Source organism: Haemaphysalis longicornis, unplaced genomic scaffold (assembly GCF_048455015.1).
Source record: "Haemaphysalis longicornis isolate Haplotype H1 unplaced genomic scaffold, Haemaphysalis longicornis Haplotype H1 scaffold_1, whole genome shotgun sequence".
NCBI classification, from domain to species: Eukaryota; Metazoa; Arthropoda; class Arachnida; order Ixodida; family Ixodidae; genus Haemaphysalis; species Haemaphysalis longicornis.
Window position 1 is genome coordinate 156546829 of NW_027526203.1, and position 27060 is coordinate 156573888.

The 27060-nt window shown below is 49.0% G+C and overlaps 1 protein-coding gene across 2 annotated transcripts in view; it reads right to left on the bottom strand.

Moving 5' to 3' along the window:
• Nucleotides 1-784: 784 nt before the first annotated feature.
• The window catches only part of LOC144138356 (uncharacterized), a 47634-nt gene continuing 21358 nt past the window's right edge, over nt 785-27060 (bottom strand). Inside the window, exons 2-7 of one of the 2 annotated variants that reach the window (XM_077670602.1) lie at nt 24259-24418; nt 18489-18701; nt 8489-8719; nt 5674-5868; nt 1399-1481; nt 785-984 (exon numbers count right to left, since the gene is read on the bottom strand). In XM_077670602.1, coding sequence (XP_077526728.1) covers nt 946-984; nt 1399-1481; nt 5674-5868; nt 8489-8719; nt 18489-18701; nt 24259-24418 — 921 coding nt within the window. In that variant the 3' untranslated portion in view covers nt 785-945. The remainder of the gene's footprint in view (nt 985-1398; nt 1482-5673; nt 5869-8488; nt 8720-18488; nt 18702-24258; nt 24419-27060) is intronic. The other variant, XM_077670609.1, reaches the window with a different exon arrangement.

Genomic DNA, 27060 nt, shown 5'->3' on the forward strand with positions numbered 1-27060 from the left:
CTGCAGCGCTGGCATCGAGGAAGCCGGCGTGTAGCTGAGGAACGCGGTAAATTCAAATAGCCTTGAGCAAACCTTTAGTGAGTTTACTTTGGGATGAGCGCGACGGAACAGGAACAGCATGAGAGGTGAGCGGGAAAGCGAAGGGGGGCATTTCCTTGGCAAATGCCTACAAAGACTATCGTCTTTTGACAACATTTGCAACGAAAGGAGCAGATCAGCGGCCAATTTTTTCGCGCCCCGCTGTTCTAAATTCTCATCCGTACGATTACTCCGCCTACGTACCCATCCCTTCCCTACTTTTCCTCCACCATTCCATTCGCCCCTTAGTCACCTCTATGGCCTTGAAGTTGAGGTTCCCCCTCACCCCAAATCCCAAAGCCTCCGCCAACGTCATTCTCGCCCCCCCCCCCCCTCCCGCGGCGGTCGTATCTCTGTGCAGCCCCTGACAATGTTGTCTATAGCTTCCCGATCACTTCCGCTGCATTCACGGCCACAGCAACCACGGCGAAGGACATTTAAAAATCGCCCACGCGGCGGAAAAACGAAACTCGAAAGCGAAACTGATAAAATACTTCCTCTACCATTTGAATGGGGTTAGCGGTCCAGAAGCGCTCGGAGAATGCCAAAATTTGAATTTATATTCATCGATAGCATACTATCTATGAGAATAGGCGCGGTCACGAAAGTGTTAAGTCCTTAGGATCTCGTACGGACACGTTGCCCAGCTCTAACCATTTTGATGACCGCCTTGTTGCCGGTGGTGTTTGTCACCATAAAACGTGGACAGCAACAAAAAATTTTTATTTCAGTGTATGCAAAGCTCACAAAAAAGAAACGATACACTCTCGCTGAGTAAGCTATTCCCAGGGCTGCCCGAATCCAGCTAATGGGTGGTAAGGAGGTTACACTTCTGTCACACCGGCGGGAACTTTGACCGGAGGGACATCAGTGCTCTTGCAGCTGTGTCAAGGCCTCGCGGTAGTCCTGCGTTGAAGGGAAAGAAAACGTCGATAAACTCTTTCCGTATACCCTCGTTCACTGAGTGTCACGAGAACGGAGCGAGCGTGAACAGCGAGAGCAGGTGCGGTATTATTGCGATGGCCTCCTCCCTGCCAAGCTGACTCCTCCGCAGGTGAAGAAATTACGACGGTCAGGAGGCCCATATACGTAGAAAGTAGGTTTAAGTTGCGCTGCTCTTCGGGAGGAGCAAAAGCAAACATCGCATGTAGAGTCCCGAAATTATTGTTAACGCGTGATTGCCATTCACAACCGCTCCTTTTTGGCCACAAGCCCATGCCGGGAAGAAATAACGCAGAGCCTATTTTTCCTCATTCGGAAACTCTTGAAACCTCGTTTCTCGTATGACTCGTGCAGAGACAGGCGCAGTGAGTTGCCCACCTGCTCCCTCAAGAAAAGGATGGACTGGGAGATGTACAGCTTGCGTTGGACGGCACCGTATCTCCAAAGGTGGATAGCGTGACCTGCAAATAAAGACGCAATCGCTTTCATTCTCGTAACTGACTGCTTTGTGGCTGCTTTACCAGCACAGCAAGCGCCGTTTAGAGGGACGCTCAAAAGAGCCACAAGCAGTCCCTAATTACCTGAGCAAACCAAAATTTTCCCTGCGTGGACCATGACCCGAGTTTCATCATATTTTTGCACCAGTAAAATAAATGCGATCTTCCCTCGCACCACCCTCTCAACCTCTTCGATGACGTCGGCTAATATAAAGGATTTCGAGCATTTTTTTTCCTCGGCGGACTTGCGTTAAAGCCGGATTTTAATATGAAAAAAGTACAAACTAAATCTAATACTAGTAAGCACCCAAGCCTTCTTCGAATTACTAGCTGCGACGTCGTCCCAGTAGTTGGTAGGGCTGCGGATGTGCTCACGATGTTCTCTTCCAAGCATTTCTCGTTAATCTAAGCCTCTGGACATTAGGCTAACGGGGGAAATATCAGATTTTGTGAGCTGAAACACATACGCCATAAAATAAGTGTTAGAGAAATGCATCCTAGGCGTTCCTTTAAAGGGTCACGGATGACTCTGTAGTGGCGGTAGCTTCATTTAATATCAGAGCCACTATCATCATGAACGGCTGCCTACCATCATCATCAGCGGTGCTTGTCCGGCTGCATCAGCAGTTCTGCGCGACACAGAGTTCGAAAATGACCGAGCGCCTGGGCGGTCGCATGTCGACGCTGCTCTCCAAATTCCAGCCGGGCTTGCACGCCAACAATAAATGTAGGAGAGCTAAAGCATCACCCATTCCACGGCTCCCTTTCCTACAACTCCAATAAAGTTATTTCAAACGCTAGACCGACCTTCCCGTATAGCCACTTTTCTGAGCTATCGGCAATGAAATATGACTCCACTGCGAAGACACTTCCAATAAAACAACACATTTTTATTTGTCGTTTCTTTCACGCTGATTTGACAGCGCCAAAAACATGTTTGTGATGCGGTAAACTAGAAGTCCGAGTCAAGCTGCAGGGTAGTGTAGCGGGCAGAGGGCCACTTCGTGGCGGATGGTGCTGTCAACTTGGGCCCAATCGGAAGTGGTCTCCTGAGCTGCCCTGACCTTTTCACTAAACGACACAACAAACTTTCTCAACCGCTAGGGAAACGGCCCATCAGACAACGGAATTTGCCCGGCAGTTTGACCAAAGCGGTTTAAAGAAACAGCTATGGTATCCAACACGCAACTGCTCGTGTCTTTTAAATCAAATGCTTATAGCATTCCTTTGAACTGTGGTCACGATTATATCGGCCAAATGGGTCATTGTATCGATCTTGTTTTTATTATTGAACTTTTGAACATTAGAAATTGCCAGGGCGCTGTGGGAAAAGGTCACTGTAATAGCCACCAGACTAGGCCCATAGAAAATGACAGCACAAGCGACAGGAATACAAGCCACCATACATGCCTTAATACATTAAAATAAAAAGGAGATAATAGATCACTGCCCGTCGCTCAAGGGGGCGCCATCGAGTAGCTTCTGTATTCACTGCGAAATGCGGTGGTGTTCGTGTCGCCTTGTGACACCCCTATCTTGTTTCCACAAGGTGAACGAAGATCGAGGGAGGTTATAAAGGTTTTCCGCATATGTGAACATGTCGACTCTGCTGAGCCCACAATCCGTGTCCCTTATTGATGCACAAGTTCCGTACCTAGACGAGTTGGCTTTTTTAAACTGTGCGCCTGGGTGGATGTATTTATCGGGGAAATTTTTTTCGTAAACAAGCTGGCTATATATCGTACGTCGCTAAAATAAAATTGAAGGTGAAATCAGCGCTCGTCCTTTCGTTACTTTTCCCCAGTCCCGTCCATTCTGGGGCCGAGATGATTAAGATATACCAACCCGCTAAATTTTCAACGCTCGTCCAAAACAACTAGTGATTTCATACCACTTCTGAGACAATCCAGTGATAATGAATGCATTATACTGTGTACAGGCACCGTATACCGGATGGGAATCACCCAAGATCAGCTACTATGCAATATCCTTCGGCTATTACAAATAAAGATCATTCTCTCGCTTTTTTTCTGACTTCAAAGTGATGGCATCATGTGGCTACTGCAGTAGGCTGCTTACAACAACTGTCCGTTGACGTTGCATGCGCCGTTTTGCCAGTGCTTCGGCAGCGGTCTTTCAAAGTGCACCAAACAGCTGCCGCGGACTCAAACTTACATGTTGAAAAAACGCGCTGCAGAGAAAGACAGTAAGTTTGCTACCTCAAGGGCTGAGGTACACTGATGCATTTAAAGGGTCCTTCTGCGCCAAAGTCTGAACCCATGGCCGTTATTCCTTATCCTTTACTGGCGAAGAAGCTGCCATGACAAAGACATAACCGCGACCTCGTCCTCGGATGCACAACGCCTCAGCAAGTGAGCCACCGTGGTGGGCAGCAAGCTCACAACCCTGCTAAAGTGAGCCACATATGGTCGAGCACAAAGTGCGCAGTTGCGGTCCTGTTGCCAACACTGCCATCTTTTTTACAGTAGCACGAAGGCTGAAGCCAAATAAGCAGGACCACCATCGTGGGCATTTGAGAACACTTTAGACAAAAAAGGTCCCTGTCGTCATCCACCCAGCGCACACGGTTTCGTGGAGTACAGTCACCGCCTCCCTTGTTTACCTTCCTGGAACTCACTTTAACCAACCGCAATCAGTTCGGGGAGGCTCACTATACTTGCCTTTATTTTTCTCCTGGTTTACGGAGTGCACTGACCAGAGTTCTTGGCCTAATTTAGATGACTGAGAAGGCAACAAATATTTCTTCTAACATGACTTTTCACTGACAGCTATTATTTGCCGGTATATCAACAGCAAATATGATGCAAATATGTTTGAGTTGCCTGTAACCATCATTGGGGCATTGAGAGAAAAAGGGCTGACAGAATGTAAGCAAAACATCTCATTTCTTTCCACTGCAGACACACCCATTTCGTACCTACGTCGTCATTAGTTTACCTTCATCAACCGTTTATTTCCTATTACCACAATCTGACCCAGCCAGTGCGCGCATATAACAAACGAAGCTAACCTCGGCTGCGAGCGACGTAGGCTAAGACTAGCCCCCGTTACAGTTTAAAATACGAGCCAACCTTACGCTTGTCAGGCGCGAAGTGGAGTGCCAATACGAAGTGTGGAACCGCCGTCATACTCGCATTTCCAGATGCATTGAATGCGTTCAAAATGGAGCCGCAAAATTTATTTTCAGCGAGTACTCCGGTTTTACAAATGTCACAAAACTACAATCTAAAACTAATCTAAGGTCGAAACCAGAAACGAGATTGCCCTTCTGTACGTGTGTAGCATTCAATCATTCAACGCTCGGTACCTCCGTCAACATGCATGCGCACTCACCCGCATTTATGGTGTACCAAACTTCAAATCATATCGACCATCGAATACATCAGACTTCGCAAAGACTGTCCACTTTTGATGTATTACACCCCCGCCCCTTGAAACATTCCAGGAAGTAATACGTAAATAAAGCTGCTTCACGGCCCCTAACTCCATCAAAGAGGTTGCCATCAATTCCAATCGCTCCCTCGGTCGCTTACGAATGTCTGAGCAATAGACCGGTACGGTGCCCAATAATTATATGGTTCATGGTTAGCATAAAAGATTTTTTTTATCTACAGTGACACCGCCACCCTCGTTCCCGTCTACCATGGATTACGGTGTCGGAATTCCCTTGCCGCTTTCGCGCTCATTAGAGTTCTTTCAGTACTGAAAACAACACACGCGGCGCTCTGCATCGGCATCGTGCACTATCGGCAATCAGTGGCGTGGATCAGCGCATTAGCTGTAACTTGGGTTTTTTTTTAACATTTATTCCCATTTTTGTTGACTGAAGGTGCCTTGAGTAGTTGGACGTGTCCGTAGAGGAGAAGCATTACTCTAATATTGGTACCTTAGGCTGCCCTTCATGTGCTTCTGATTGGAGTCATCTACGGCTCCTGCAATGGCATACCACGAAGCACCAGTAGCAATCAATCTCGAACTCAGTAACATAAAACCGGCACATTCGGTACATATCTACTCGACAACCCAGCGCAGAAACAGGACCTGGAAACCGATAAACAGGCTCGTGATTATAGCGCTGCTCATGGCAACGTTGCCTGCCCCTGAACAACGAGCGGTGCATACAGTGACCACATACCACTCTTAGCCCCAGTGCAGAGGCCCTTCAGGCTGGCCAGGAAGAACTGGCCACTCTCGAAGGAAATCTGGTCGATTCTGTGCACGTTGATCATTATGTCGCTGGTGAGAAGCCGGTACAACGTGACCCCATTGCACTTCCACTCCTGCGACTGGTACACGTACTGGCTTGGCCGGATCGTCAGGAAGGTACGGCCTGAGATGCAATGATATCATTATCAGGCCATTTATGTTCAATGCAGGACGCAGGATTCTCCCATGCACTTCCAACGGCTCCGATCATGCAGTCGCTGAAACCAATGTTTGCCAGAAAATTCTCTCGTCCCTTCATCGAGATATGGTTCTTTTGCTTCTAGCCCACCTTTTGGTAGTCACTCGGAATGCTAGTCATAATTTGTCAGTTTTCTGCATTACATGCGTCATTCAACTACGCCATCGTCGTTATTATAGCGTCGCAAGCGTTACTCGAATTACCTTTTCTATTGCTCATTGCCCCAAGAAGTTTTCTTTGAAGGTGCGTAAGATGTCCACACTTTTCTGCCCATAATTCACCAAACAGATCACACCCATCCCATGCCTTCAGTTTTAGTGAAAGTAGCAGCATACTGATCATTTCTTTCTCGCGTTGCGAATGCTCGCCAGCCCACAGTAATTCTGCGCCTGTTTTCTCTTTAGAGGTTTGCGTAGACATTGTATCTGTTCTATCTGCTTCTTCAAAAGGGCTGAAAAAAATATGAAACATGTAACTTCCTTTGCTGATCAGGTCCAAATGTTAACCTTGGCACAATACGGTCTCCGAACATGACTGAATTGTCCCTACTAAGAAAAAAGAGCCAAAGAACCAATGTGGACTGCGGAGGTCAGCTCTGAGTATTTACTTGAAAATTCGAAAATTCGAAATTCGAAAGTTCTCCGCACTTTTTTGGACTTCACAAAAGCCTTTGTCTTTTTAACCATGATCTACTTCTTTAATTTGAACACTAAAGGTTTCGTGGCAACGTACTATATAATAGGATACTTGCAACATCGCTCTCCGTATGTCGATGTTAATCACAACCATTCTACAATACAGCCTGTGAATTCAGGTGTTCAAGGGAGCATACTTGGCCCATTTCTTTTTATCCTATAGGTAAAGAAAATCGGTAATGTTAATTATTGTATACGCCAACGACACCAGTCTGTCTTTTTGCAGGTAAATCAGGAGTTAGTGTAACTGAATGGGCAAACGAAACATTGCAAATTATTAATCATTGGACTCACAAATGACTTGCAGGTTATTATAAATAACACAAAGGCAATATTGTTTCGCCCGAGGCATACAATTTTCAAACTTCTTCCCATACAGGTTAACAGTACAGAGAGCGAAGTTGTGCCGTGTTTCAGAACACCGAGTGTATATTTGAAAAGCACACTAGATACCTAATGAGGAAGTCTATCCGGTGTGACCGGTATTCTGCGAAAACACTGCTTTTATTTTCCAGTCTCTGTTAACGTTAATATATATAATTATATTTTTTCTTCGTTGTTGATTTACGGTAAAGCCTAGATAAAGTGGTCCCAGTAGAAAAATGGATGCTACATATTATCAGCGAAGTGCATTATTTTTCCCATACATACACTGTGTTTGAAATATATAAAATTATCGAAGTAAAATCTCTTTACAAATAAAAATATTGCCTTAGTACAAACACAAAAAATAAATACAGATGTACTGGTTATTCTCGCACAACTTTGACAAACCGTTAATACGTACAACATCCGTCGCCCCGAGAAATGTCAAGTGGATGCATACCGCCCTACCAACGGAAAACAAATGCTTAAGTTTTGTTTACCATCTGTGCTTAACGAATTCGGTCTAGTGGAAGACGTCGACATGTTTGCTGTTTGGTTTAGGGATTTGGGGAACGTGTTCTGAATGGTTGACTTTGTAACATTCGGCTATAAATCTACTGTCTTTTCGCTTTGTTTTCTTGGTATTGAGGTTGTTCAAGCCGATTTCAAACGTTTTGTGAAGTTTCCCAAGATGACGTTTACGTAACGATGTGTTGCTTAATAAGTGTTTGGTATTCAGGTCATAATCGTATATTTTAATGTTAGCTAATACTGACTATATGCTTTCTTTTTTCATTTGGTAGCGTAAAATTGCTGTCATTTATTTTCTCTGGGCTCCAAAGGATGCAGAACAATTACAACATGTACCCTGTGAAAGATGCCCGTGCCGTTTGTAGCACTCATTGTTTGCTACGTAGTACCCAATCAAGCCAAAAATAGAATTGAACTGAATCCCAAATTGTGTAATATGCGCCCTAAATGGCTGGAAAACTCCAGGTACACCTAAGCACTTTTACGAGTTGCGATTGCCCAGCATTGCTTTCCAACTGAACACCGCCGAGTGTCCAACTATGTGCTGAAGGGCTGAGCGCCCTGAGTGACAGGTGCGCCGCTGGCCGAGAAGAGCGGAGAAGGACGGAGTTCTAATATCGGCACAGCGCGCGCTGAAACAAAATCGGTTTAATGAGAAGTGGTATGGAGGATAGCACTCATGGCTTTTCCGCGTGGCTCTGCGCTTTCCCAGGTGTTGTCTCGATGGAGGCGTGCGTGCTCGCTTGCTTTATCCTTTGTTCCTTTTTCTGGTACTTCGGATATGGCCCACATGATTCGTGGTGGCAAATGGGAATTTAAATAGACTTTCGCCGCTACACCCCCGACCGACGCAGCCATGTTCGCATAATGGGCCAATAATTGCTTCCGCATTACCACTGGGTGCAGTCAAGCACTCGATAGAAATTCAAAAGGAGCGAAAATGAGCAACGCACCCGACCGGGAGGGGGCCTGCCAGGTGGACCCCGATGGCCGGACGAGGGTCGGTCCGACCTGCGCCACACTCGCTTCCAAGGGCGCCACATCACTGGGGGTCAGCGGGGCTGCAGGCTTTCTGGGTGGAAGGCCTCCGTCACCGATCCCTCTTCGCTCGCTGACGTCTTTCGCGGCGTCACCGCCAGCATTCCCCACTTCCGCCCTAGCACTGCCAGCCACAGGCTTAATTCCTGCGTAGGATAAAATAATTTGAACACTGTTCTCCCGCTCCCGTTCACATGCGTAGCAGTATTGCTTGTGTAGTAAATAATGCGATAGGGCTATCAACTTATCGTGCGGCTAACGCAAACCCTCGCAATTTTCTCCTTTTACGGGGTTGGGGCAAGCGCGAGTACCCGACACGGCATTGCAAAGACCCTGAGCCTCCATAGGCAAACGTATTTGAAAAAATACTCGGTCGTCTAGAAAGGGAACAAAAAAACCATTACGTCATTGGAGGCGCCAAGCTACTTCCAAAAGTACTACAATACCCTGCCGTGGATAAATTAAAACTTATTAGGACAAATATAAGGCGGAGATATTACATCCACTATCTCACCTTCTTTGAGTGTGAGGCACAACCATTTCAGTGCAACTTATGGACACGAGTGGAAAATTTTACAAAAAGACAAGACAGTACTGATCTTGTCAGGTCAAAAAAGATACTTGCCGAACAACTTCCCAGCTTTCAGTTCCCAAAAATCGACGCTGGTTCGGAAGTACCGCAGAAGATCGGCAATGGTACGCTCTGAATGCGACCCCAATTGTTGTGCGTTTTGCAGTTCCTGCAACAGGTGGATCCCTTTCGCGCGAAACGCTGCCCCGCATCCAGCTGCTGACCAGGCCGCGTATTCCCAAACCATATCCCCTAGAGGCCAGGCCGACCACAACCCCTTAAAACAGCGACGTCACAGCGTGACATCACTTTCTCTTCGTGCGCGACTTCACGCGACGTGGATTTTTTTTTTTAAATGCAAAGCATTTCTTTAACTCACGATGTCACCCGTTCTTGGCGTCCGTAGTTGTCCACATCACTCGCCTCGACATTCCCGGCTCAAACGTTTCGCTATCGGCGCGATCAACATTCGATAGCGCGCCCAGGCACGTTTCAAGGACACTCTCTCCCCTCTCTCGGACTCAACGTGCGCCGAGGCTGCCAATTTTACTGCTGACGAGCGCTCTCTCGTCAGCAGTTGCCACAAGTGCAACAACATTAACGTAACGCAAACTGCTTAACGTCGTGCGCCCCCGGAAATGCTCTGCATTTGATCGTGCCCCTCGCGAGGGGGATGTTTCACTGCGTCGCCATGCGAACAGTTTGCCACGCTTTAGTTTTCCTTCTCTTTTTTGGGCGCCGGCCGATGGCTTCGCTCCGTGCGCGAAGCTGGGGCTGCGGCGCTGGGGAGCTGACGCACATTTAGTAGAAGTTAAAGGCCCAACCACATGCAGCATACTTTCGGCGTTTTCTCGCGTGGCAACGCGAGCTGACGCGCGAGCAACGCCGAATGTCTACGCTCCCCAGATATCGGCGTCGACGCAGCGCGAGAAAGCAGCGGAAAGCGGGCCATCTGGCGCCATCTGGCGTACACGAATGCAACCGGTGCAACTTCTCGATCGCGATTGAAACGTGCCGTGTAGCAGCGGGAGTGCGTCGAGCGCGTTCGAAAACTCGATCGAGATTCACTTCAATCGCGATTGAAAGGGCCCGTGTCTGCGCGTTGCCGCCGAACGACGCTCGCGCGACGCGTGATTTCGCGTCCATGTAATTAGGACTTTAACCTTTTCGTACCTATACGTTCCGGAAAGACAAAAATTTGTTTTGGTCTTTTGTGGCCGCGCTACTTCGCGGCGGTCGATGGTTTCGCTCCGTGCGCGAGCATGACGTACGCGCTGGGTTCTCGCTTCTCGCATACCTGTTCTCGCTTCTCACTCTCCGCCATAGAGATAATATACTGACTCTAGAGGGAAAGCGCGCCGCTGAGCCAATGCATTGGAACCGTACGACACACAGGGGCAGACATGATACAACGATTTGAAGGTTGCCAGCTGAGCTTTTGCTTACTAACAACGGCGAAAGCGATGGGTTGTAATCTGGCAACGTGCTACTGTGGCGTTTCCGCGTCCGGCTAGCGAAGCATGCCGGGATTAATTGTAACATGGCGGACCGCTTGCCAGGCGGATTCTGTGTAGGCGGCGTCGACGGCATTGCGTAGTTTATCTCCTGTGGGTAGGTAACCGACGTGTTTTCGGTTTAGCGTGTGACTTATATGTACCGAGACTATTTGAGCAAGATGTGGCAACGCTCACACAACACTTGCGCGCAAGCTCGAATGCGACTGATGGCATGCGTGAGGACGCCAAGGAATCAGCTGATCCGTACTGGGGCGCACAGAAAAATGAATCTCCATCATGATCTCCGTGCATTTTTGCGCTGTGCCGCGTTATTTGCCATTCTGTGACATTTTGCGAGTCGCTCAATGCTTTTCAAATGAAGTGAAGTGAACTGTGGCTTTAGCTAAATGTAAAACCTTTATTGACACCCAAAAAAAAAAAACGTCATCGCATGGGCCAACGCTGATATTGCCGGTGAGTCGCGGCCCTTTGAAGCAAAGGAACGAAAGAGCGCGGTCGATCGCAGGCCAACGAAGTGGCAGAATGCATGCCAAGGGAGTATGCGAAATACAGTCAGCGGCGTGCCCCGTTTTCCTTTCTGTCTGTATTCGTCAAGTTCTAGCTGCTTTCCACCACTAAAGCTTGCGGGACTGAATGGGCAGTAGTTTTCCGAACAGAGCGCGCGAGGAGAGAACATTGACTTATTGTGACTGATTAAAAAAGAAACCGCATTTCGTTACCTATTTTTTGTTCTACCTTCACGAACGTTTGCGCGAAAGTTCGAAGCACGGAGAGCTGTAAGAAGTTCCATGAATAAAACAACTGGAACCGAACGATTATAAAAGCTCCTTTTATTTCTCTTCCAACGGAAACGATCGCTGGCTGCCACTCCGTAGCCTGTAGTGAACTTGCGTTGGTCAAGGTCAGATCGGAATCGCTGTTGCGGCGTCAGTTCAGGAGAAATAGATACGGTGCTTAACGTGAAGAAACGAATGACAGCCTCGCAAGCGGCCGGGGAAGCACTTGCTCAGCGCGTGCATCCGAGTAGTACCAGTTGTACACGTTTTGCACGCACGCACTGCGCAAGTCAGGCGCAAGGGCCTCGCCACTTCCTAGCACACTTTAAAATCCCTTCATCTGCAAACGCCGATCGAGGGATTTTAGTACACTTAAAGAAAATCGAAACCAAAACTGAACTACGCACTTACTCTTTGTTCGATAATTAGAGCTTAATTACAATAAAAATATTTTATAGAGCTAGTTTTAATTACCGAGGCAATTATTTGTAACTATTTTGCTTCAGTTCCTTGTTTTAGTTTAGTAATTACGGAACAACTTTTTAGAGGGCTGAATACAATTGATCTGGCAACCATGGGAATTGTATCATGTCAGCCACCACGATTCGTACGGTCTCGGAGCTCGCTTTACCCCCCTGCTCTCCGCACTCTCTTGCGAGCCTGCAGACGCTCGTCTTCCATCCTGTCCCTAGTTAAGCTAGCGCTGGGCGCGTTGCTCTAAGTGCGGGCGCAGGCGGACGCTTTTTCACGTACATGTGGTCATTGTTAACGTCCCTGAAAGCGAACACTCTCGATCATTACAGTGAAGACAATGTTTCTTTGATCTTGGGTGGTCTTTTGGATTCCGCACCCAAGCGCAAAACGTTTGCTCCCAATTGGTCGAAAGCACACGCGTACGTCGGTCGCTCATCTGCTGTTAACATCAGCGAGCATGTTGATCCGTTTTTATAATTGTGTCATTACCGTCAAATCTGAACAAAGTAAGATAGGATCATGGACGAAGACGCATTTAGCACAAGTTTACTTGCTACTTAATTTAACCTTGATGTTATGTACCGACTGCAGCTTCATGGGTATTCAAAGTGTGAGCAAAGCAAATTTCGTGGCTGCCATGATACTGATGGTACCGTCGAACGTCACTTGTAGGTTAAACGGCAAGGCACTCTGGCCCCCTTTGTTTAGCTTGAAAAAGAAAAGAAAAGCCGGTGAAACCCTCACTGCAAAAAAAAAAAAAAAAACGAGGTTTCGCCAAGATTGGAACCATGGACTTGTAAAACAAAACGCCAGCACACAAGCGCGCAACCGCTCGACCACGCCAGAAGAAGACGCGGGTCCCAAGAATTATTTGGTACCCTAACAGAGGCTGCCAACGAATATTGTCGAGTGATTTGCTTTGGTCATGTTTGAGAGATTTTAGCCGTGGTAACGCTTGTTTCTTACGCACCCATCTTGGATCCGAGGGCAGTTATGCTATTACTACAAGCGATGCAACCACAGCCCCCTCATTTGAGTCAAGATAAGCTATCGCAAAACCTCGGACTTCCCTAGGCAAGCCACGGTAGCAACGAATGGAATGGCATGCACCGCTAGCATTCCGGCGTTGATAAGGCTTGGTCGTCACGCACCAATCTTGCAGCCAAGCCCCATCATGCTAATACTACAAGCAACGTAGCCAGAGCTCCCTTATTTAACTAAAAAAAAGCTATCGCAAATACCCGATCTCCCCGATGAAAACCAAACAATCCACAAATGAATGAGCGCTTTCGAACAGAAATACAGCCGATAACCGCAAGTTAAAAAGAAATTGATTCTCTTCTGCTGAAAGGAATGCCCCTAAAGCACGAGAAGGACGTGAAACCCGACCGTCGCTGCTAGCTTTCCGCTGCTTTCTCATGCTGTGTCGACGGATATCTGGCGAGCGTAGACATCAGCGTTGCTCGCGCGTCAGCTCTCGTCGCCACGCGAGAAAACACCGAAAGTGTAGGGCCTTTAACTTCTACTAAATGTGCGTCAGCTCCCCAGCGTCTCAGCCCCAGCCTCGCGCACGGAGCGAAACCATCGGCCGCCGCCCAAAACGAGAGAAAAAAAATCCACGTCGCATGAAGTAGCGCACGAAGAGAAAGTGACGTCATGCTGTGACGTCGCCGTTTAAAGGGGGTGTGGTCGGCCTGGGCCCCTACGGGATATGGTTTGGGAATACGCAGCCCGGCCGCGTCAGTGCAAGTGTCAGCACGCCCTAAGCGCTGTTATGACTCACTGGCGCCACGTTTGCGCGGGTCAGTCGCCCGCCGGTCGACCACCCCACCGCTTGTCGACGGAAACGAAAGGAGGCCGACGCGACGCGGCGGCGGCCACTGATTGACAGCGGCTTTTGAGCGGTGTTGAGTGTTGTTGCCCCAAAAGGGATTAAGGAGCCGCCGGTCTTCCCCCGGCCTAAGCAACTGAACGCGTGTGCGCGTGAAAGCCCAGACGGCGACGACCGGACAATGGGACCCAGTGGCGGCGGCAGCACAGCGAAGAAGGCAGTGGCAATGGTCAAGCCATTAACCCTTCCCGGAGTGATTCCACGAACCTTGTTAATCTGTGCTGTTAGGCTCCCTGGGAACGCAGCGCGCGGCAGACACCAAAAGGATACGCGGCGCCCGCGCGTCTTCCGTTCTTCCCCTCTACTACAGGCTCCTGACGAGTGGCAAGGGTGTGCGTGTGTGTGCGTGTGCTGTGCATCTGCCGACATACCTGAAAGGCGTGTCCCTACCCGAGGGCGGTGCTTCACAGCGAGGAACTTACACATCACCATTGGTCCGCATTGTTTTGTATGGGGATCCCTAACCTAGGGAACTAGGAATCGGGGGTCAACAAAAAGGGCGTGCTGCGGCCCGCCAAGATCAGTCTTCTGTCTTCATCTTGACAGCTCACTGTAAAAATGTAAATAAACCCGTTGAGCTTGCTCTAAGCTCTCCCCTAGTCCTGGTTCGACGGAGCGACGGCGACCGGCCCCGCTACCAGCAGACTGCGGTAGCTACAACTCGCAACAAGACGCAACAGCGCGCGCGGAAGCAGCGACACGTCACAAGCTGGACTGCACACGACAGCAACGAAGTGCTATTAGACGCAGGGGGTCCACTACGACCCACACTTTGGTTGAGCGGCAAATGCTCCCAGAATGCGGAACTAAATTGTGCGGTTTTTTGCAGGTGGCAGTCGTTGCTGTGTCGGGGCTGCGGCGATTTTGTTTGCATTGCTTCCGACAGCAGCATCGAACGACGAGTGACTCGATGCACTCAAGCGTTGTTAACGTTATACGAATAACTGCAATGTTCTCGGCGAAAGGAGCAAGCCTGTCAATAAAACACCTAAGGGTCTCGAGGACCTCCAATGAGAGTCAAGGCCTGAATTTAGAACCCGAAGGACAGGGTAAAGCTTTGTAATGGTATTTCAAATTGAAAGAAGAAAAACTAAAGGATAAAGGAGCTTCCAAAAGAACTACAAATGTATGGGTGCCAAGTAAGAGAACTACATGCAGAGTGCAACAAGCTCAATAATGAAAAGATCGACGAACTTTGGCAGCATTCCTCACCAACTACCTTAAAAATAAATGGAGTGTCTGACGGTAGAAGCATCATTGAGGCACTCGAAAGAATCGGAAGTCAGGAACACGAACCGACCGCAGCCTCCGATATAGACATATGTCCCCGCCACCAGGCCGAAAAGGATTCAATTGTCGGCTTCGTTCGACGATGAAAGAGGCGATTTTTTCCGACAGAAAGTAACGACGGAAGCCGTGACTGCAGCATTAACGACACGGTTGTGTGTCTTAATACCTTACCCAATGGAGGGAAGTCCTTCTAGGCGCAATGGTGGCCGAAAAAAAAAGCTATCGGCCGTAAGTTTACTTAGACAGCAGGTATCTTCGCTAGAAAGAAGAATGCCGCGGGTGTTCTCAGGATAACCCACACATGTGCAACGTGTAAAAGATAGCTGAGCAAGATTATGCAGTATCATGACAGTGCACTCTCCTTGCAATGGTCGTGAAGGAATTTCATTTTTATTTGTTTTTATTACAATCCTGAGGCTTTGATAAAAAAAAAATAGCAGCAGTAGATGACACTTACGGGCATTACATGTCAACATGGGGACTATTGAAAATAGGGAGGACCTGTAAATGTATGAAATTCTCTAAGCAAGCCGTTTTATGCAGTTGTGCTGACTAGGACTTCGTTGAAAGATGTTGATCCGGCGCAAGACGTCACAATACACAAATGCAACCATAAACCTAAAATATAAGGGGTTCGGTTCCTGTTCACTAGGCGCAAAAAGTCAAGACTGAGGTAGACACAAAATGGGCGCCACTCGCAACAAATTTACTTTGACAACAAGCTTAGTCTCGGCGCATGTCACATTGATGCTATGCATTGCGTCACATGTTATTTATATACGGTATACCTGCTCCGATAGTGCTAGGAACGGATGGCTAACGCATTTGACGCCTCGTTTTATGATTGCGTGCGCTTCTACTAATTCCCCGATTCTTTGATCTTTATGTTTGTACAAGCAAGTGGTAGCGCCAAACCTTGCCGCGCATCCACATTCATCGCCATGGGTTGCCAACTGTGCGAGGTTGTCTTTGTTATTGATGGCCCGTTCGTGTTCCTTTAGTCTTACCTTGACGCATCTTCCTGTTCGTCCGATATAACTCGCTCGACACAATAATCCAACATAGTAAGCCACCCCCGTGACCCATCTTACATGCTGGGACCGATGCTTTGTGCCACACCCTTCACTTCACATTGCGCCCTTTGCCGCGCATATGCCTCCCAGCTTCCTTGGTGCCTCAAATACCACCCTTAACATATGTCTTGCCGCCACATTCTTCAACCTGGTTGAAAGTGTGTGCATACGGAAGCGACACGTGCGCCCATTTCTTTTCTTTTTCCTGATTCGGGCTGGACGTTCCTGCTCCTGCTTTCACCCATCTGGCGGTTTTTTTGCAGGCCCGCGTGAGTACGTGTTCTCGATAAGCAGCAACACTCGAACGCTCCATCTGTAAGGCTAGCCAACAATGCGTGCCGGCCCGACTTGGTCACCGCTGCCCTTACACAGGGCAGCACTATATTCCATCTGATTATTTTTAATCAAAGACGGTCTTAAGTGGATTTTGTTTTTGCATTGGGTCTATGGAAAACCAAACAAAAATTCCCGCGTTGTTCAGCATCAGCGAAAATTTATCTTGCCTGATGCGGTAAAAGTTTTCGTCCTCTACGACGCCGGCAACAGAGAAAGCGACACTTGGGCTACGCGCGACACGGTGCGGCTGCAAAACTTTTCTCGGCTTACACCGGGTTCTCGGCTTTTGCACTCTCCGCGCAAAAGGGACGGCTGGTGTGCAGTGTACACCATAGCCCGTGCAACGTACAGCGCGCCGCCGGCAGCTGATCGCGGAGGCCCCACCCGCTCACGCGCGGTGCGGCGAGCGCCCCAAGGATGCAGTTACCTGCGCGCTAGAATCTACACAGACCCGCCGCGGTGGCTCAGTGGCTAAGGCGTTGCGCTGCTGAGCACGAGGTCGCGGGTTCGATTCCCGGCCGCGGCGGCCGCTTTTCTGATGGAGGCGAAAAGCAAAAACGCCCGTGTGTTCGAGATTTCGGCGCACGTTAAAGATCACCAGGTGGTCAAAATTAATCCTGAGCCCTCCACTACGGCGCGCCTCATCGCCTGCGTTGCGTCGGCGCGTTAAACCCTACAATCAATCAATCAATTAGAATCTACACAGGCCGTGGCAGGTATATATCGTTAAAATGGCCATTACCGCAAAAACAAAGTTCCACATGCGAGATAGGGGATGGTGCTGTGCTGAAAGATTGCGTTAGGGATTGCCATTCACAACTAGTTAAAGCGGCGGCGACCTGTCGCGCTCCTAAGCTTCGAGTTTCCAACATCCGAGCGACCCAAGGGGGCTGGGAGCTGCTGGGGAAGACCCCCCTCTAAACTCGTGGCTCCCGAACGTGTAGCGTTCAGATTTTCGTGACTCCTTGGAGGCCCCCAACGCTGGGTTCCTCTATTCTAAACTGCATAAATGTCGCAATGCTGGGCTGTACGCGGACCAGCCACGCAGTGACTCGGCACCAGCACCTCCGCACGATTCCGCTACTGGCGGCCGCATCGCTGCTGCCGGCGAGGATGAATCGACGCAGGCCGCAGCCGACAGGGGGGTGCTGCCTTCCAGAATGTAAAAACAAAATTACGCATGTGAGAATGGGTATGATGGTGTATTGAAAACATGTGCTAGGAATGGTCACGAGCGCTTATAGTAAAAGCGAAGATCTACTATAAGCGCAAGTTTCCGGCATCACAGAAACTGAAGACAGCCGCCAGTCATTGGGGGAGCACTCCGGCGGCGTTGATGTCACCCTGAAGTTCCCCTATTTTAAGAAAATATTGTGTGCGTCTTCCATTGTCCTGAAAACTTTCTGGCGCGTATCTGCACGTGACGGAAATCTGCTCTTCAGGCCTAGCGGTCAGCGCAACGCCGGTACTTCCGAATATGAAGTCACCTACCGCCGGCCAATCCCGAAAGCCAGCCAGGCCTCCGCTCGTGCCATCGGTCCGGGGTCGTTTGTTTTTGGCGAAAAAAGGTGGCTTGCGTTTATTTACACATGACGTAAACGTGTTTTTCGAACTCAGCGCTAAGAAAACTGCAGTAATGCTCCCAACAATTGTTTTTCCAAAAGCTCTTCAGCCGCCGTTTAGTGCCACCAGCTGATAGCAATTCCCAGGTGACTTCCGCAGGGCTCAACGTTGAATGAAACGCTAATTTCATGCGCGCAGCACCGGAAAGTACTTCAGTGTTGAATACTGTTGGCAGAAACAGGTGAAGTTCCGGGCCCTACGCGTTATAATTTCTCGTCACGCACATGCCAACGGACAAGCTGTAGTTTTTCGTGCACATCCACGCTTAAAGTCTTGAAACTGCAAACTCATCCCCATTAAACATTCGCTGCAGGCAGAAGGCCTTCGGAGCAATGCAAGTAAAAAGGAAGCCCTCTGCACTAACCAATCTGCACAGTCTTCCAGCGCGCCCAGTTGCGCTCCTTGTCGAAGCTGAGCAGGACTGCGTCCGACGTGGCTGGGTAGCAGGTTTGCTCCTTCCGTGCACCGGTCTTAGTGCGAGACGACAAAGTCAAGAAGTGCCGCTCCAGGGGGACGCGTGCGGCCAGCAGAGGCACTAGGAGGATGCCCAGGGCGTCCATCGAGTATTTCGCTGAACCTGCGTCACCAAGAAATAAGCTCCATCCTCGTCCGGCCTACATACTTTGTCTTACGATTTTAAAAACGTGCCCCCCCCCCCCCCAAAAAAAAGTATGCATTCAGCTATAACCAGCTCTGATATCGGCTGATAATGGTGCATCCGCCGTATTTGTACCGTATACTTACTCCATACAATCGGCCAAGATTATTTCTGCGCTTCTTACTGAGCACATATATCCCTTGATGGATTGGCCATGGTGTGAAACAACACCCCCTAAAATGCACTGGCCGCAACCAAAGTTGGCTTAATATATGCTAACGATTTAACGAGTAAAAATTATCACCATTGATCATTTTTCATGTCTTCTCTTGTACACGCCTGTTCGGCATCACTAAACTAAACAAAAAGGTCTGCCGCCCAAGACTGGTGTATAAAATTCTGAATACGTGAAATTCGAAAACGCATGAATGTGCAAATAAATTTGTTTTGGAATGCACCTTAGCAATGCTTTTGCCCGCTTTGTACAAATGCTTCTCAATTTCTGTAGGTAGGGCGTCCGCGCCACTTCCACTCAATTCAGTTGGGAGACGCCCATTTTGACAGCATTTGTTTCGTCCCAAGAGAAAGGATGGGGGGAGGGGGATCCTCGGCGTCATAATTTTTCTGTAAGATAGGTCGTCTACAACAGCTGTTCAACGGAGAGCCTACATACACCAACTGTTGCCTTAATCAGCACATTTATGTCTCGAGGCGACATACCAGAAAATCTCGTTAACACATTCTGTAGCAACAGCTGCACACGGGAAATGTGGAAATCCACTGGAAATATGAGCAGAGATTTTCTGGTGGCAAACGCTGGCGGTATAGTCCCATAATGACTGCCACGTAACGCCCGTCGCAAGTGGTTTAGTGTGAGTTCTGGGGCCTAGTTCGTTTACCTAGGCATTTTTGCTGTGAACGCTATCCTACCAGTTACAAAATATACGCAGCCCTGCAGAGAACGTGAGCAGAAGTGGGGCCTGAACTTAATTCATTGCAGCGTATGAACTTAGACTGTCACCGAGTGCGAGTTTTAGGCTCGCAGAATAGTGGTGGTCTCAAACTCCAGGAACCCTATGCACAAAAAAAACAACAAAAATAAACACCCGGAGGTCAGCCTCACAATACTACTACACGATTGCAAATCCCGTAATCAACAACTCAAACTCCGAAATTTCATCTGCATCTATAGAGAAAAACCTCAATGCGTGGTTCGCGGAATATCTGCGCCGACAGCATTTAAATGCAAAAGATTAATTCCTATGAGCGAAAAGGCCGCCTTCGGCAGCGTCGGAAGCAACGGCTCCCAAGGCACTACGGCTGCTTCGCAAGCTATATCATGCATTTCGCATTAACAACATTGAAATGAACAATGCTGGCAGGCACCGCCTTGACTTGCGAAGAGCAGCGTGTAACAGGCAGCAGCGACAAGTCACCAAGCGGGCGTGCACTTGCCTCACCCAGCGGAGCAACAGTTACCCGTACGCTCTCCGCAACAGTGCAGTGCTCAGCAATATCGTCTCAATATTTCCGGTCTATCTGAATGCCAAAGCCGTCAGTAATAACCGACACCAACCTCATTTCAAAACTAAACAACGGCCCAGCCCCAGTGCAGGTTTGCGCTCATATTGCCGGTATGGCTATTGTAATCAAGCGCCAGTGCTTCTAACCACACTAATTTTACAGCGCAGCTGTATATATGGCTACCCTGGCAAATTTTCTCGGTTCGTGAGTACACCATCGCGTCGACAAAGAATAAGCGAAAGAGTCTAAACGCTCATTCCTGCCTAATGGGTGGGAGAGGAGGTAGGGGGAAAGAGCAAGGACGCGTGCCATCAGAAAATGTGCGCATTGGCTGCGCACTCTTGGAATGAAAAATTACCGTAAAAACCCGCGTATAATACGGACCCGCGTATAATACGAGGTGTAATTCGGAGCAGCAAAATCAGAAAAAAAGTTTTCAACCGCATATATTACAAAGTAAAGAGCGCAGAAAACATTTATTTGCACTGCAGTTGCCCTTCAGTCATTGTTAGTTTTCACTGGCACTGTCTCCCGACGTCCGTTCAGTCATCGTCAGGTTCGCTGCCGCTGTCTCCTTAAGTCGCCTTGTTGGAAATGTCTTCCCACAGAAAGTGGTCCTCAGTGCCATCAAGGGCGTTCGAGATGCCGCATTTCTTAAAAGAGCGACTGACGAGCTCCCCCGGGATGCTGGCCCACGCATCTGCCATCCAGCCACAAAGCACCGCTAGAGAAGCCCGCGTCAGCCATCCGGTAGCTGTCACTTACGGGTGTCCTGACCTCATCCCCTTTTGGTAGCAGGACCTGATGCACTCTTTGAAAGGCTTGTTGATGCAAACGTCTAGCGGTTGCAGCTGGGATGTCATTCCTCCTGGAATGACAATGAGTTCGATGCGGGGTTCGCGCAACAACTTCTTCACGGAATCGGCCAGGTGGCAGCGAAAGGCGTCCAACACGAGCACTGACGGGAACCCCCAACAGTGCTCCAGGCCGCCGACACCACACAGACTTTATCCAGTCAAGCACCAGTTGCTTTCTCCACCCGCGAATGCTGCCTTCGGTGACGCCGAACTGCCGTCCTGCGGCGGAATTCCTGATGGTCTCGGCACATAAAATAACGTTTCTTTTAATTGCCGCTGAATACTGCCTTCGTGCACCCGACATCGTGATAGACTTGCGGTGAACGTGCCGATCCTTCGCGTGGTCAAAACAATCAAAATGGCACCGGCTGAGAGAAGCAGCAGCCAGCTAACGCCACCGCAAGATGGCCCACCTTCCGCTGAAACCGAAACCGAAAGTGCAAATTTTCGGCTGAAAACTTTGGGATCTACATATAATACGAGGCACAAATTTTACATAGTAAAAATTGGAAAAAAAAAACCTCGTATTATACGCGGGTTTTTACGGTAACCAACCCCGCCTGTCCGTGTTTCCTTTCTCTTACCCGTTTGTGTGCGCTATTTGTGAAGGTGCACCAGTTCAAACTAGGCCGACACACGCGCGCACACACACACACACGCACACCAGATAAATAATCACCGCTTATCACATAAATAATCACCCTATTAAGTACCGATTCACTTCCGCTGGAGTGTCTGCTGTCACGGTATAGTTGGAAACTTTCGCATCAGCCGCTCATCTGATGCAGCGCGGCCTATCAACGCACCGTCAGCGCCAACGGCGCTGTGGTAAACAGGGACATGAGTCTGCAGCGCGCCCATCTCAAAGTAGTCGCTCATCTCCCGGCATGTATAGTGCGGCCTAGCATGGCGGCATCCGCGGCAACGACGCAGCACAACCATCGCCTACAATGCTTTGCATATCAATACCGTGTCCGAATGACCCAGGTTCAATTTTACCGCGGAAAGCGGTGTACCTTACTTGAGGCGCTTGGTCTTTTGATACACGAGCTTCCAAGGCACAAGTCAGTCAATGCAAGCTTTGCTCAAAGAGGAGCTCGCGATATTCCGTTCCAAGATAGGTTCAAGGCCGGCACTCCTGGCGTTAACCGTGTTTACACGCACCGCACCCCCGCCCCCCTCCCATCTAAACCGGCCTAAAGGATTTCAAACCACCTTTATTTACTGAATAATGCGCATAATTGAGACAAGGGAATATGTTACAATTAAACAGATCACGGGTCTTGCGAAAAAATGGCATTGCTGGGGCTGGAACCGGAGGTGTTCGTTCAAAAGCCCCAGATTCTACCCTTTGGCTACCGAGCCAGAATGGCGGAGCTCTTTTAGCAGCTGCATAAAACAATGAAAGGAGCGTTCCAAGCGAACCAGTAGGTGGCGCTAGGTGCCTGCGGGAAGTGACGGGCATGTACCCATTAGGGAAAGAGATCTCGCTAGCGGCTGCTACAGGCCAGGCTAATTGGCGTACACACTAACGGCCTTAGCGGCATCCTGCCGTAGCGCGCCCATTCTTGCAATTGTCATCCCGAATTTAGCCATTTTACAAAGGCACGACATATGCCTCGCTGGTCGTACTTTACAAAGTGGAAAAGCCGATTGCGTTTTTGAGATTTAAGGATTTTAAATGGTGTTCGGGGAGGGGGGGGGGGGGGGCATCCAAATTTAGCAAGAACATCGCTTGTCGCGAAGTGATTCCATTATTGGTGCCTTATAAGTTCGGTCTTATTGTCACAACGCTCGCAGCATAGCAACACGACCAAGGGAATTTAGAGACAAAGTAGTGTCGTCGAAGACAGCATTTGTGTCAATCGCGCACGCATCCTCTGGGACTGCCGATGTGTCCGAACTCGCGGTCCGAATGAATGCTCACCACCCCGCAGGCAAACAGCAAGGACGGCGTATTTGGCTATGTTGGCAAACAGAGTACGGCCCCCGTGTCCGGGGACTACAGTCAGTGAGTATTACTGAAATAATGGTCTTCAGGGTGGCAGAGAACCTTGTTACCTCCCTCTGGCGAAGAACAAATTAAAATTTTAGTCCTTACGCGCTCCGATGTTACCGATGAACTACGAGACGTGCCGTAATGAAGGCCTCCGGATTAATTGCGGCAGCCACCAAAGCAAACGGGAATTGAAACCTGGACACTGCAGCGCATTTCCGCTCAACCTCAGCGCAACCACTCTCAGCGGGACCACTCTCCTCAAAGCAGGTACAAGTGAGAGCTTTGCATCGTCACAGGGGAGGTTACATCCACGTGAATAAGCAAGCAGTAGCGAGCACCAAACTGTTGGGGGACTTCGCAATAACTCAGCAATGCCGGCAGGAGCTTGTCAAAAGATACATGAAATATATCTTTTATTGCTTATGCATATATCGCTGATGCGGGTTTTGCCTCTGTTTCTACGATGACAAATTTGGTTTATTGAAAGTCTGCTTTGTTCCGAGAACAAGGATAGCTATTTTATAGCAAACTGGAAACTAATGACTGCGGTATTAAAGACAACATCTAAAGCAGTGGCGACCCCCAGCTGCTTTCCGGGGATTTTTCAATTACGTCACAAAACCTTGCCAGGGCGATTGTCGGCCACCGATCTAAACCAGCGACAATACGCGTAACCGGGCGATTGTAGGGAGGCCTTCAGTTCGGTGGGATCTTGTCGCTTGAATGCTAACGTGCAGTAAACACACTGAGTAAAATTATTAGCACAGGTCCATATTAGATCACTGCGGCCAATACTGCGCCACTGTAGCACGAAACATGAAGGCTTTTGGATTAAAAAAAAGGCGTCTTTCGTAGCTTGATTTTGTCTGAACGGGGTACCAAAGGCCGGTTCTTGCAAACTGAGCAAAGCCCCTTCAATGCTTTGGCTGTAGCGGAAAAAAAATACTTAGCAGCTCGAAAACTTGTTTTGGAAGTTTGTATTTACCCGTTTAATTAGGTCGCAGTTAACGTAATAAGGATTTTTCCCAAATGTAAAAAACTGCAGGAACATTTGGAAGTCATTGCCAGGAGCAAAGGCGTACGTTATTCAAGGTGCATGCGATACGTAAACTGCAATCCTGGAATAGAACAAACAATGCTCAGCAAAGTGATATACCTCGATACGATGCCGTAGCAAGGAGGCGCTGGCATTGTTGCAGGAAGGACAGGAAGCCATGCTCTCCTGTGCGTCTCTTGGTGGGTCCAGCGGCCAGTGGTCTGGGAATGGCCAACTTGGGCGAGACGCGGGTATTGAAGACGGCAACCCTCCTACCAGCCTGGTAAAAACAAAACATTGATCGCTAAAATTACTGATATCCGTCGATTTGATTAATTGATTATGTGGTTTAATGAGGGCGTGAAGAGATTTCGACTTTTGTGTCGAATAAGCGATTCCAAAGCTGTTTATGCTGCTCGTGCACATACTGCTGTCCACCATTCATTTTTTCTTCAACTAGGGGCTGGAATGATCTGCCTTCTGACGGCGTGCACCAACGCTGCATCAACCATTTCAAAGAAGTCGCACAAATCATTCCTCAGTGACTTGTTTATAATAAATAAAAAAAACATTGTTCTGTGCCTACCTATAACTGTGGAACCCTGATAAACAATGAATACTCGTTTAGTTGCCCGATATCGGCAAATAGGTAAAAATGCAGCACGGTTTCCCCAAGGCTTTCCTCAACTCGTGAAGCGACGTCTTGGTAAGAAGATAATCACAGTTCCCCCTCGTCTGCACAACATGTGGGCATAGAGCGGGCTCGCAAAGGGTCACTTAAAGCTACAACATCGGCGCCATGATGAAACTGGCCCTCCAACTGAACGGGAAATGTCTTATCTCTGATACGACTGATCAACATGGTCGAACTTTCCGTCAAAAACGTGGGCGAGTGGCGCTACCAGAAGTAACCACGTTTAAAGTAAACTGGGTATTTGTAAACTGCTTACCGTGTCTCGCACGAGGCTAAACTGTCGTTCTGTTAGCCGGTATTTTTGCACAAGCTTGCCTACGTTTGTCTCACGTAGCCTGTAATGTGAGTTGCGCGGACGTGAAATTCGAAAACTCAAAATGAGAAGTTACTACATAAACACGTCTGGTGATGAAACTTCGAGTAGTCGGAACTTAAAACCAACCCGGCATTTGCTCATCAAGCGCAAAAATAACTAACGAGAAGCAGTGATACAGCGCCGACTCGCCGAGTCCCACCATCTCGCAGTTCGATTGCTTTCCTGTTTCCTCCAATAAACAAGGCTGAAATGTTTCGTTGATTGGATATTCTCCTATTTGGCTTAGTGCAGAAACGTTAAGTTGGCGCTTAAAGCTCTGGGTTGATTAGAATTTATGAAAACACACCAGAGTGCTGGTTTACAAATGGGAAGCGGCTTTTATGACGCAGTTTTCTCCGCTCCTTCCTCTCTCACCGAAAGGCTCGCTTTCAAGTCCACTCTCATCTGTCCGACCCCCACCACATCACTCGAGGCACTGTTCAGGGTGCTGTTCTTTCCCCCACCCTTTTCAATATTGCTATGACTCCTCTGGCTTCCCAACTATCTGAAATCCCTGATCTTCATCACATTTTTTACGCCGATGACATCACCCTTTGGTGTTCATCTGGCTCTCCGGGCCATGTGCAGAGCACCCTGCAACGTGGCTTGGATCTCATCGACTCTTTTCTCACCGCTGTTGGTCTTTCCCCTGCTCCGGAAAAGTCCGAGCTTCTCCTTCTCAACCGTTCCTCTTACTAGCGTACCCACAATTCCCTCATCTCTCTCAATATTTCTGGTTCTCCCATTCCTGTCGTCACCAAATGCAAGGTTCTTGGTTTTCCTTTGCATGCAGCCAAGAACATACAAGAACTACACAGCGCCGTCGCGACCTGCCACTCGGTAACCCACCTTCTACGTCGTGTGGTCACTCGACGGGCGGGTCTTCACGAAGCTAATGCCTGCAGGGTTGCTCACGCCCTCGCGCTCAACAAGTTCTTATACTTTATCCCTTACATCTCCTTCACCAACACTCAACTCAATACCCTTGAGACCGCCTTGGTGGGACTCTACAAAGCAGCACTGAAGCTCCCTATCACCACTTCTACAGATAAGCTTTTTGCCACGGGCTTCTTTCATTCCCTTCGCTCTCTCCTCAATCTCCATCGAGATTCCCAGATTTCTCGGCTCTCCCTTACCCGTCAAGGTCAATGGTTACTGGTTCAAGCGGGTAAATCTCCGATTCCCGTCTCCCCCATTACCCCTCCCGACGCAATTTCGGCGCCCAACCTTCGTATTCTCCCTCTCCCGTCAAACATGTCCCCTGTCCTTCATGCAGGTCGTCGTCATGCGGCCGCGCAGCATCATTCTCCTCTTTTCGCGACCCAGGGAATTGCTTACACAGATGCCTCCTTTGTGGCGCCTCGAGGCTCGTGCGGTTACATTCTCTACCACCCTCACCTTGCTGAAGCAGAAACCCACACTAGCGGCCCGTACCTTCACCCTCCGGAAGCAATGTCTCTTGAGGTTCTCGCCATTGCCCATGCCCTTCAGTCCTTTGCTTCTCTCCCCCCCCCCCCCCCCGTCCCAGAATACACAGTCTTTTCTGACTCTCACGCCGCTATTATACAGATACAAAGTCGCTCACTACCTTCTATCCTTCAACAGGAGGTCGAACGAGCGGTCTCCGCTCTACAGCCATCCATCGTTTTCCTCCGTTGGGTCCCTGGACATTCCGGGATTGATGGCAATGAGTTGGCGCATCAACTCGCCCGCGAAACTCTTCACCGGGCACCGTTGATCCCCTGGCCCGGGCCCTCGGAGGACGGTGCGAGGCTCTCCCTTCGCCGTACCATCAAGGAGGTCTACCTTCAGCTCCGTCTTGACAAACGCCTCTACCCGCCTCCTCACCCATCACTCACCGTAACGGAAGCTC